This window comes from Rhynchophorus ferrugineus, unplaced genomic scaffold, assembly GCF_030347505.1.
Source record: "Rhynchophorus ferrugineus isolate W39M unplaced genomic scaffold, kcgeb_rfMv2 rfM9, whole genome shotgun sequence".
NCBI lineage: Eukaryota > Metazoa > Arthropoda > Insecta > Coleoptera > Curculionidae > Rhynchophorus > Rhynchophorus ferrugineus.
Window position 1 is genome coordinate 26,320,316 of NW_027472588.1, and position 13,432 is coordinate 26,333,747.

The 13,432-nt window shown below is 31.6% G+C and overlaps 2 protein-coding genes across 2 annotated transcripts in view; one reads left to right on the forward strand and one right to left on the reverse strand.

The window, feature by feature from the left end:
• The window catches only part of vkg (Collagen alpha-1(IV) chain viking), a 138,201-nt gene extending 135,735 nt beyond the window's left edge, over positions 1 to 2,466 (reverse strand). The window contains exon 1 of the mRNA XM_076413549.1: positions 2,341 to 2,466. Coding sequence (XP_076269664.1) covers positions 2,341 to 2,415 — 75 coding nt within the window. The 5' untranslated portion in view covers positions 2,416 to 2,466. The remainder of the gene's footprint in view (positions 1 to 2,340) is intronic.
• Positions 2,467 to 2,712: 246 nt separating this feature from the next.
• Positions 2,713 to 13,432, forward strand: part of Col4a1 (Collagen type IV alpha 1) — a 61,736-nt gene continuing 51,016 nt past the window's right edge. The window contains exon 1 of the mRNA XM_076413548.1: positions 2,713 to 2,835. Coding sequence (XP_076269663.1) covers positions 2,813 to 2,835 — 23 coding nt within the window. The 5' untranslated portion in view covers positions 2,713 to 2,812. The remainder of the gene's footprint in view (positions 2,836 to 13,432) is intronic.

Below are 13,432 nucleotides of genomic sequence, written 5' to 3' on the forward strand. Positions count from 1 at the left end.
CGAGTTGAAAACTGGTGATTCAGGTCTATATTTCGAGTTCATCAAAACAGAGCAAAATAACGAGTTCCTTTTCATATTAATATCTCACAGGCGACCGACGATATTCTTATACATAAGAAGATAATAAAATAATATAATATATGTTTCAATTAGGATCGTTCCTGACTGTGGTTCGACGCCCACGGAAGAAGCCAAAGGGAATAATCGGCCACAAAATTGTAAGCGATATCTCAAAGTCGTGGACATCAAGTTGTCGATAAAGCTGTAAAAGAATGGGTTCTGAATGGATGTAAACATAGTAATTCTGTCAGCGTTCCTACAAAAAGACCAATTATTTTCCCGGTCCAACATAAAATGGAGACAAGGGAAATATTACAATTAAACATGATTTTCAAAAAGTGGTACAATTACATAATACGTTACATGTCATATAAATAGCTTCTTTATTTTCACATTTTGTATCAAACTTTTAATGTATCAAATTGTGACACTGTTTATAAAATAAAACATAATAACCATAATTAGTCTACTGAATATAGATATGCTTATATTGAAATAATAAATATTAAAATCTAATCACACGCGCATTCAATACTATCAGAAATATTATATTGCATCTTATATTTATATTTCATTTATTCTTTATAGTAAATATATTAAATAAAAATTTAGTTATGTTGAATTATAATTATGATTATTAAATTTTTTTAAATAACAAGATCAACGTTAACTAGTACTACTGGTTTATAATTTATGGGGTTTTAGGGTAATATGTAATTAGGTAATTATAATTATACTTTTCTGCTGACAATACAAGCTAAGATATGTTTATTTTTAAACTATAAATATTCAAAAGTGTTAATAAGAATAAATAATGCAAGATTTTAATCACATTCAACATTATTAGACATATCATATATCGGGCCTATTAATTAATTGTTTAGGATTTATAAGAGCTGATTTTATAGTATTTTAATGGCATGGGGTACATTTGTAACCAACTTCATATTGAAGCCTCACTGAACATGTGTCATTTCATCGAAGTGTGAACAACAATTTTTGGCAGTGTATTGATAATGTCTAAATATGTACAGTCCCATGGTCACAAAGTGTTTCTTACTTTTTTACTTCAATTTGAATAAAAAGATGGCTAATTCTGTCATCGCTGTCATCGAAAGCTGTGTGAAGCTCAAGGCAACCATGCTTCATCTATTTCAGCATTGAATACTGGTTTCGAGATTTTAAAAGTGGTGATTTTGATACTAAACTCAAAGAGCTTTTTGGCTACCAAAAAAAAAAATTAAGACTAGCACTTTAAGGCATTGCTAGATGAATTCATCGATCAGGATGGCTATTAACTATCGACTCAATTTTTGGGTTTGGGCTGAGTACTGTACGAAAAATGGCCGTAACACGAGCAAAGACACAACAATGCTATTTTTCAGCATGATAACTTGACATACTTTTTCCGACATATTTGTCATGACCCGTCTGAGCAGCGCTTCACGTCTTATGAAGATGCTAAAAAATGGGCCGATTCATGGATAGCCTCAAGAAAGGCAACGACTATCGATGGACAATATTTTGAATTGACAATACTTGAAAATATATTGTACCGATTTTTCACAATAAAGCTTAAAATTTTAAAAACCCTTTAAGACTAATTTATAGGCCTAATAGTATATTTTTGATATTACAATTTTTGTTGGGTTGGAAAAATTGTGTTATGTTAAATTATAATAATAATTTTTATAAATATTTACTATAATGTATTTTATATTACTTTACAATAAATATGTATTTTCCTGAAAACTGATAAAGAAAAGATAATTATAAATACACCGATAATAATAAATAAATATATAATGATCTCCTTATAATAATAATAAAGCAAATATTATTGTTAAGTAAATAAATTGACGTAATTGAAAATTTTATTTTGTTTATAGTATTTAATAGTTGCAGATAGATGAGCACATGCTATCCTCTATAATAATTAGGAAGTATCTGAAAATATGTAAATTACTCGTTTAAAAAGTTATCTATCCAATCACCCCAATCTCAGAGAGTTAAGAACATGTTAATTACTGATCAGCTAATTAAAATTGACTTCCATCATCGAATATTATCGTATATTAACGGAGAAAAAATATACCATGAATATTATTAAAATAAACAAAAATTAATTACTACTGAAGATGAAGGCGCTAGTCTTTTCTTTTAATTAAAAGTAAGAACTGTAAGAATATATAAAAATACAGTCATAATGCTATTAAGAGATAAAGAAACCGTTATCTATTGTTAAAAATCTAACAAATTTGGAGAGGTTAAAAAACTTACCGAAGCCTCTGTTGAACTTATTATCGTAAAAACGAGGGTTGCCAAAGCGACCGCCCGGCACACACCCGACCGCATCGTTATAGCACACTGGCTCCATATTTTCTAAGCCTCTCTTGCGGCTGAAATCGCCCCACCAATGCGACTTAAGCACGTCTCGCGACGCTTTACTTTAAACCCCTGTTTCAACCCTTAGACTTATCGTAGGACGATGATTTTCATACCAAGCCTTTATCAATGTACCTAAAAGAATCTGGTAAAGTTTCATGAAAATGGGACCAATATCATCGGAGTTATTCCCATTGGAACGTTGGAATGCTGAAATCGCGCATCGGGTCTGGGATGTGGTAGTGGATGGATCTCGAAGACCGGTGATCCGCTAGTATCGAAGTTTAGTAGCGCGCGAACTCGCGTGTATTCATCACATAAGGTTGGAGTGTTGTGTGTTTCCCCTGTAGGGGGGTTTGCGGTCACCATGACCGATCATGGACTTTTATGGTAAGTACGAAAACTTCTATGAATCGATACCGCTACGACGTTCAAACGGACCAAATGTTTCACTAAATTACCATTTGGACGCTGTTTCATTGTGTCACGTTCATACAATCACTTGCAACGAAAAAAACTTAGAATGAATCGTACTGAGAACCACTTAATCCGATATATCGATAATGTTGTGTCACTGTATACACCCATCCTAAAAGTACCTTAATCTGAATTACTCAATTAACTCATTACATTTGTCTCATTACATTTTTTTTTATAAAAATCTTTGATAAAATCTAGAATAATTGAGTATTTCAGGTCTTGCTGAAACATTACTTGAATCTTTAACATAGTTTTTTAACTTAAGTGGTGAAGCTTAAACTTAATAAATGTATATCCCTCTATATATAATATTTTTTAGATAGTAACACAAGATCAACTTTTGTGTAGACCGGGACAATTTTTGATAATTAAACATTGTTTTCTCATCAAATTTTTATACACATAACACTAATAATCTTACTCTGTTTCTTTACGTATACGAACATTAATGTTATCTAATTCTCGTAAAGATAATTGTGATAAAGTAAGAGTTTTTATTGCTAATAACTTAAAAACTTTCATGTAGAACTAATACATAATCGAGCGGGTCCAGCAAAAGCACGACGGTAATTTAAAAACCTCTTACATTTCGTTCAATAACTTCATAAATCCATTAATAGTAAATGAGGTCTAATGAAATAACCAACTTTAGTTAACTGTTAAGTTTAATAGCATTAAACTTGATTCAAGATATGTTTAATCAAAATATTGTCCATCTCCAAAAAATTTATATGTTTTTTTGTAATTGTGGCTGAAGCAAACATGGGCTAACTGGACTCTATCATAATTGATAAAATGGTCATGGTGATCACTTTCAATATAAATATGCAGTATTTTAAAATAATTTTACTGATCACTAAAGATTACATTCACGTATTGTAGTTACAACTTTTTAACTCAGTGTTTTGTTTTCACACAGGGAATTTTAAGATTAAATCAAGAAACGTTGGTGTTTTATGATCTATTTTGTTTTGATGCCGTAAAAAAGTCACGTAATATAGCGATCCTGGTGAATACAAAAATTGTTTCCTTAGAACATATCGCTCAAGATGCATCAATTTGATTATTATGATACACTAGTTAAGGAAAGGGTCAGAGAACACAAAACAAAACCATCAAATACAAGTTAGAATATTTACCACTATTATGCAATAAAATTAATCGAATTTACAAGAAAGAAAAGTTATCAAACGTTTGATTTCAAAATATTATTAGAACATTGCCAAAAAAACTTAAATAAAGCACTAAATAATCATTAATTTGGACTAATTATTACCAAGAAAAAGTTCCCAGGGTTATCTCTGTGTGTTTACAAGGAAAATAAATTATAGACCTACCAAAAATTTTTAATTACAACACATTAAACCGATATATTTTCAGAATGAATCCGAGTTGGGTTCGAAAAAAATACGAAAACATTTAGATAATAACAGGCTGCGGTACAGATGATCGAAATAGGAAAGGTGTCAGAAAGAAAATGAAAATAGAAAAAAATATACGGTTTCAAATATTTACACGGAAGAACCGAGAGAAGTGGTACAAAACATTTTCTTCTGACAGTGTTAATAACTGAGAAGGTAAACAATGAACAAATGTCTCCCCGTTGAAAGAACCACTATTTATTTTCCTTCTTTTTCCATGCTTGGTCCAAGACGGTCTAAATTAATATTGATAATAAACATCGTTGTCTTGTATGTCATCCAATAATTTTTTACTGTTATCATTCCATTGTTTTCACTGTAGTGGTTTTCTAGAAAGATGTCAGCCCTTTGTCTCTCCATTTGGTGATCATCATTTTCAATTAAATACTTTTTTAAACTATTTGATCAATCAGAGCTCAATGCATGATATACCTGGCTAATAATATACATTTTTATAGAAAAAAATTGTGTTTTAATTAATTGATTGTTATGATTACGGTACTTCTTGCACGGGTATTTTTCATGAGTTTTTTCATCCTATTAACCATAAGTTTACCAATAATTTGTGTGTTATGTTTTACCCAGCACAAATCTTAACTAAATATGGTTTTGATCCATTGTTGACAGATGCGCTGGTCACTCTATTTTTAAAGGATAGTCCATTAATGACGTGATGTTTGATGAGGAGGGTTTTCGGAAAGAAATCACGAAATATAACCCGTGGAGGGGGGGGGGAGTAGTAGGATAAACATTTATGTTTTGATTGAACACGATGTTTCTAAATCAAAAAGCGGCACGTGACCTTGACTCTTAAAATTATTACATTAAGTTAAATAAGTTTTAGGCAGGGAGGGAGAAAACAGTTTTCTGTATCTGTGAGAACTCATTAAACCGCTTTAGTTTCTTTAATATAAATATGAATTATTAACAATAATGTTTATAATTCCCTTTTATAATATATTTGTAAACTAAATGTACTTAAAGAAATAAACGTGGACATTTTTATTTGAAAAAAACATCTTATTATTATAAGGTCTATAAATTAATTTTAAAGGACTTTTTCAATTTGATGAAGCTTTATTGTAGAAAATTAGTACAATTTATTATTCAATTTAGTATAAAACCAATATTTAATTCAAAGTATTGTCCATACATAGCCGCTACTTTTTCCCATTTTTCATGGTATTTACAGATTCCATGTTGAAAGAACCATACATCTCTGGAGACTTTTATGTCGGAACGAGTAGTAATCTGAAGGAGCAAGGTCGGAAGAATACGGCGAGTGGGGTAGCACTTCCTATTTTAATATTTTCAAGTACATTTTACCGGATTTGTAACATGTGGTCGCACATTGTCATGGTGAAAAATAGCATTGTTGTGTCTTTGCTCATCTTCCGGTCGTTTTTCGAACGCTCAAACGCATCAATTGTAGTCGATACAAATTCTCATTGATGGTTTCATGGAGTAATGCCTTAAAATCCTTTTCTTCAAATCGATTTGGCTGTCTAGAACATTCTTGGGATTCGGTGGCTTCAAAATCGCCACTTTTAAAACGCCGAAGCCAGTATTAACATGTTGAAATCGATGGAGCTTCATACAGCATTTGATGACATTCATTCAGTTAGTCGCCTTTTTTCAACTGAAGTAAAACATAAAACTTCCCGCAAATGTGATTTACTTGGTACTAATTCAGATACTTCCAATGCACTGAACAATTTTTTTGTTTACACATACTGAAAAGAGAATCTTGCTAGTGGGAATTCAACAGGAAGTTGGGTACAAATGATCCTGATGCGATTTAAGACACAGTAACACCATTTGTTGTAAATTCTTTAAATTAATTTATAAGCATGATAATCAAAAACTAATCTATATATACTGATTTGAAGTGAAACAAATAATTTAGATTAATTGATAAAATATTAAATGAAAATCAGCGTCTCCAAAGTCACTGATACTGTATTATACAAGTAATTAATTGTCCATCATTAATATCAGACCAAAGACTTATCAGCTAGCGCCTTAAAAATTATTTAATTATTTGTTCAACTATTTTTAAACATTCTTAATCCCACTTTTCTTAATAAATAATTTTAATAAATTCTCATTTGTTTGTCTTTTTAATCAGATAATATATTTAACTCAATATCTCTAATTTACACCATGTTTAAATCCGAACTTCTCAAATATACAAATAAGTTGATTAATGACAGTATTTAAGTTGTTCCACTCAAGCAGTGCACTTTCGAATCTATTTTTTCTAATCGTTGTTCAATGACAAGGCAAATAATAGATAGCACTATATCATATTATATTACACTTCTGAAACTTATTAGCTGTCACACGAAACATCAATCCAATTAGTGCCGACATTAACAGGGATTAATTACAAAAGAAAGCACTGATGTTTTTGTATTGTAATCTGGTAATTAACCGACTGAATTGTGTGATTGTTTACGATAACTTTGTTAAGCTGATATTAAATACTATTATTCTCCTATGTTTGATAAATCAGGTGAAATAACGCCTGTATAATTTATAATACTAATTTTAAAAGTGATTATTGCACAATATACTATACATAAAAGTATAATATTGTTCTTGTTTCGTTACTAATATTATTTCTCAATAAGACAAGACAACTTGAATCTCTATTTTCTTCAGAAAAACTGATATGAAGTACCTGAAGTATAATGTTAGTTTTTTTCCAAGAGCCATAACGAATAAGTGGTAATTAGAAGAAGTAGTATGTCTGGAGAATACGGGGGCGAAGTACATTTTAGAAACATTCTTGAAGTGTTTCCAAAGATTCATTAACAACTTTTATATGCATGTGATAGAATTTGAACTGAAAGGAATATTGGTGGCATCTGATCTGCTTTGGTCGGTTGCTATGATAACAGCACTAGATCGTACACGAAAGAAAAACAGTCATCGACGCCTCTTATCTAGAATTCATATTGATATGAATATGAAAACTCATATTGATATTCATTGAAACCCAATTTACATATTTGCATCATATTCTTGATAAAGTCCCTTGTTGATTTACTTCAAGGCTTTAGCGAGCTAATATTGAGCTTACTATTGTTGATATCTTCAGCTCAGCGTCTTCATACTTAACCGATGGTCCCTCGTGTTTTCCTCGCTTTATTCTGCTGCAGTAACTAGTGCTTGTTGATGGAGTGTGCCTTTGCGTATGTTTAACACAACACATGATCGATGAATTAGCTACGCTTTTCTCTAAATGAAAACAAGCATTAACATGAATATGGTTATATCAGCGCAATCTTTTGTAAATGTATTTATATATTTAATAATATTATTTAATCAATGTTAATGACTTTTGAAACAATTCATATGTGATACTATTTTTTAGTATTATGAATTGCGAAACTAAAAATGCTTCCAATATTAAACAGAATTAACGTCATGATGAGTATATTTTTGACATATTTAAGTTTTTTGTTTCAATAATTTGGTTTGAAATGATTAGGGCAATCTATTTTAATTTTTGCTAGATTTCAACAAATACTTAAAATCCACCATTCTTGATTACTGATTAGTTCTAAAACGGTTCTTCTGTATATATTTTTGATGCTTCTTACAAGTTGTTTTCATTTCTATATAAATATTCATATTGAAACCTTTACGTAAATATCCTAAATCTATCCTAATCCTTATCTATTAAAGCTAAAAACTCCAGCTAATATAAAAAAAATAGTTAAATTTAAATTACGTCTAAATGAGAATTGCAAAAGTTTCTTCAAGCATCTTGATATGATAAAGGTTTTTGGTTACTTGCTAGATAAAATGAGACGTCGAGCACACTTGACCATACAGCCCACAGACGGCTCTATATCCGCAGTGGTCAAGGCAACAGGACGGTCAGAACTGCTACGATAATTGCGGGTTCAAATATTGTTGGAGCATGATTGTAAATTTATGTTCGTGTTATATACGCAAGTGGTCAGGATGGGTAACGCCGGATGTCTTCTAGGTAGGTTCAATCCAAATAAACTCTAGTTGGTGGTAAAAATGAGATTAAAATATAACAAAAAAATACATCCCATATTATTAAGTAAAAAATTACAAGATAACAACAGAGGATTGGTCTCTATTGGTCTGCTAACAATTATTTAAGATGTTTTTTTTGTTAGGAGTTAACGCTCATTATGGAATATAAATATTTAACATATATGTAATTTTAACTTATATTATTTGAACTGGTTGAAGAACTATTGATTGTAAACGTTTTGCGATGTAACCGATATATGATGTTCTTCGTTTGTATGATTGCTGTATTTTTGTAAGATTATTATAAGAGGTATTCCTTATTTTTCCGTTTTGTATGTCGTGCACCAGAATCATATTCAAGCCTACCAGCAAGCGTCTTGTGCAGCTTGTGTCTTTTAAATAGTTATTGTTAAAGCGCTTAAGCTACCATCAATATTTAGCATATAATTTTCTATATTAATTTATTTTTATCTTGTTCTTTTATTGACATGCTCCTTCAGCTTGACATCATGAATTATATACAGATTTTCCACTAAATTAAAATATATAATTATATAATAATATAAAGTGTCTTAGCTTAAGGTGATTAATACTTAAAAAAGACCTATTTTTATGTTGTATATAATGTATTGTATATGTCATAAATTATTTTAAAAAAGGTTAAGCGTTGGCATATTGCAGCGTGAGTCATGTAGCAACTTGCTTCCTTGGCCGTGTAAATTGCCTTTTTGATCTAGTGTTTCGCTTGTCTCTTCATTTATTAATTTATTGGAAGTTTCCGGGGAGTTTTCAATAAAGTAACTCCTTCATGTCCCATCATATAACTAAGAAATCTGCTTTAAGTGGATGTATCATTTTGATATAATTGATCACACAATAATTTAATTGGCCTCCATGGTTTGTTAGAAATAACCAAATTTATAAGGAAATAAAGAGAGCACGCCAGAAATCAATCATATCTCAATCATTCCACAAACAACAATTAAACTGAAGTTCTTCTGAAAACGCGCTTGTTTGCGAGCTGGTCGACATTCTGGGAGCTTAGCATCGCGTCACCGCTAACCTGCCCCTTTTCTAGGCTGAAACGACCTCATCCGTCGCTGCAGTCATAACTTTTGCCCCCGTAGGACAGTACCCAGTCATGTGTTAGCTCAAATTCGCGAATCAATAGTTAGTTTCACTATCTGTTATTTCGCCGAGTCCTCGTGCCCAATAACGGCTGCCGGAATAGCGGGTGTCATATCCCAAAATTTAATGCAGTAGCGACCCACAAGTGTCAACTGTGAGGTAGTTACGGTTTAGTGTATTATAATAGTTAGTGTAATGTTAAGTGTAATATATATATATATATATATATATATATATATATATATATATATATATATATATAGAAAGAACTAAAATTTTTAACATAAATGTATGATTTCTGATACTACTTTGTACACACTGTATAAATAGTCTTAACGGATACCTTACCCCACATTATAAGGAGTACCTGAGCTGTTCTTAATTCAGAAATATACTCAAAAACTATTTCTTTTGTGGTCTTCATTAAATCGTGGATTGGAGAAATAATCTAGGAACTGACACAATAATCCCCTAGTTCACCATCAAACTAATAACGAGAAAAACTGATGTAATGAGGACGATAGAACACAAATTATAAAGTTGCAAATTGACAACCGTATTTTAAAAGTATTTTTCTTTGTTGGAATGTTTATAGAATGCAATACTGACGGTGATTTTTATCAGTTGCTATCGTAAACTTTGCGATACCGAGAACTTAAAGTAACCCATATAGATTTGTTAGTCGGTGTTCTGAAGCCTTAAGTTCGGTTCTTTTAAATCGAAAAAAAAATTGTCAAACGTATAACAAAAATGAGCTTTTGTTTGAACAGAAAATTTACTGTGAGAAACAAAAAATTGCATATCCAGCACCAGAATGGAATCTATTTTAATAGCCATGAGGCTCGTAAATCCGCCACAATAACAGTTTCCTGAAGAGTTATTTTTAAAAAATGGAGAACTGATTTTCCCGCCTCACGTTCCGTTTCTTCAAGGCGAATTCTTTTTCACAACAGAAATAAAGTGGCGTCTATTATTAGATCCGAAAAGATCGAAGAGTTTTATAATCGGTAGCGACTCATGAATCCACCAAATACGATATATAATAGATCGAAGTGGATAATGTCATGAAACGCTATGCTTCATTTATTTTTGGTCCATTGAGTTCTGATTGAAAACATGGGTTTTCTATTAGACCTCGTAGCAAATGGACTAGACAATAGCTCGTCCTTATTATGTCTCGAATTTATTATAAATATGTTCAACATTTTATTTTTTTTATATAATTCTCTGATGCTTATTGTTGTTGTGATTTTATTTCAGAATAATTATTCTTACATTTAAATTGTTTAATGCTATTCGATATTTCCGAAAATAATAACTAATAACTAGCATATGCTATACACTGTTACAATGATCTTCAAATTGGGGCAAATTGGAATACAACTCGTTTGGGGTAACTACTTGATTCTTGCATGTATTTTGTCATTTTTGGATTTTAAAAAGGCATTTATTGAGAAATATGGTTACAATATATATTAATAGAAATATATTTAAACAACAAATCAACATGGTGATATCATGTCGAAACAACATTCGTTTGGCAGCGATCCAAGCAGCAATTCACTTTTAACACTTCATCAGAATATTGAACCGTCTTCCATCCAAAGCCATGCCATATTAATCTGAACAAGTGGTAATCAGAAGGTGCCATGTCTGATAAATACGCCGGGTAGGATAGAAATTTCCATTTAGAGCTGCAATCGTGTCTCCTTTAAAACTATTGGATAGTGTTTGTCATATAAGAAGATGACTTATCTAGTTCTTTTTGCAACAATATTTGGTTCAATTTATATAATTGTTGTCAATAGATATCTGCAGTTATCATTTCATTCGCTTTTAACAGCCTTACAATTTATTACCTACAATATCACCGTAAGTTTCTAAAAGTGTTTGATGGGTTTCGGCAGCAGATTTCTTCAAATCAAATACAACAAAAGCATAATTAGCATCTATATACACTACTCGCATTTTCAGCAATATATATCACTGACCGATATGTAAGCATGGGCCTCATAATTCATTTTCATTTCCTGGAAAAATCTCCTGTTTATCAACCCGATGTAGATCTAAATTTAATTTCTCCACTGGAAGTTGCTACTGAAATTGATAAACTCAATCCTAGAACGGCACCTGGTATAGATGACATTTCACCTGGATTATTGAAAGAACTGCCACGAAAAGCAATCATCATGTTGACATATATATTTAATGCCTGTTTAAGGCTGAAGCATGTCCCGGAATGTTTTAAGGTGGCACAAATAATTATGCTCAAAAACCTGACAAACCTGCAGAACAAGTCGAATCTTACAGGCCTATTTCGCTACTACCTGTAATATCAAAGCTATTTGAGAAACTGATATTTAAACGTGTTAAATATTTGGTAACAATACCAGATTTCCAGTTTGGTTTTCGAAATCGCCATTCAACAATCGATCAAGTGCACAGAGTAACTGCGGCTATTGAAAGAGCGTTTGAGGAAAAGAAATACTGCCCTGCAATATTCCTGGATATCTCATAAGCTTTTGATCGGGTTTGGCATTTGGGATTAATCTGTAAGATGAGCATATTGTTACCGCGTAACTATTGTTAATTACTGGAGTTATATTTATTCGGAGGAAAATTTAGAGTATCGCACGAAATGGCGTTCTCGACATTTAAAAATATCTCGGCTGGAGTACCACAAAGTAGCGTCTTAGGACGTCTCCTGTATCTGCTCTACACTGCTGACATTCCAACAACAAAAGAAACACTTCTGGGAACCTTTGCTGACGACACAATTATTATGGCAAAAGATATATGTCTGCCAAGGGCAATAGCAGAAGTGCAAGTGGCAGTCAACAAAATCTATAATATATATAAATGGACGAAAGATTGGAAAATTCAACTAAATAGCTCCAAATCTGTCCACGTTAATTTTGCATTGAGGCGAAATAATAAAAACTTAATTATATCACTCAATGGATGCCCAATTCCTCAAGCAGAATCAGCTAAATACCTTGGAATCCATCTTGATGGTAGATTAAATTGGAAGCATCACGTTAGACAAAAAGCAAAATATATTAGAACCAAAACAAGACAACTATACTGGTTAGTCGGAAGATACTCTCAACTTGATCTAAAATCAAAGAGGTTGATCTATAATACAATTATAAAGCCAATTTGCCAATGTTGCACTAAAAATTTAAATCAGTTAGTCATATAGCGCTGTCAAAACAAGGTTCTTCGATTGATTACCAATGGCTATCGCTATGTAACCAACGAAGAACTGCACGATGACCTGGAAGTCAAATGGATTTGCGAAATTATCCAAGATTGCGCCTTGAAACACGAAAAAAGATTACTAAATCATACTAACGTGGAAGCAATACAACTACTGGACAGCGCGCAGGGTGTCAGGAGATTGATTCAGCGAACAAAATCATAGGAACTTATACAAAGTGTATACATTTAGTGTAAACTATAGCTATAAGTTAATAATTAGTAAGTAATTATAATTTTATAAATGAGGAATACATACTGATGTATTTTCTCGCACTCTTCTTGCTTGTTAATTAATCCAAGTACATAGGAAAAGCAGTAATAAATTAATTGTAAATTAAGATTGTACTAAGCGTATCTAATAAAGATGTTATAAAAAAAAATTCCTGGAAAGCGTTTTGTTGCACGTGTTAAAAATTGCGTATGTTAGTTTTTCTCAATTTCCTATAATTTGCTGGCCACCTGCTTTTTTAATACTACCGTGTGGTAAATATTATAGATGTTACAAGGCTTCCCGTTTAATTTTCGTTGGGATTTTTATGAATATATACAGCAAATATCCAGGTACTGTTAAGTTTTGAAGTACCTTTCCTTTTTTGCTTTTGTACAAACGGTTTTTCCTTCAATGTGTACTCGAAATGCAGAAAATTTAAAAATGAAATTGGAACATGACACAATGCAAA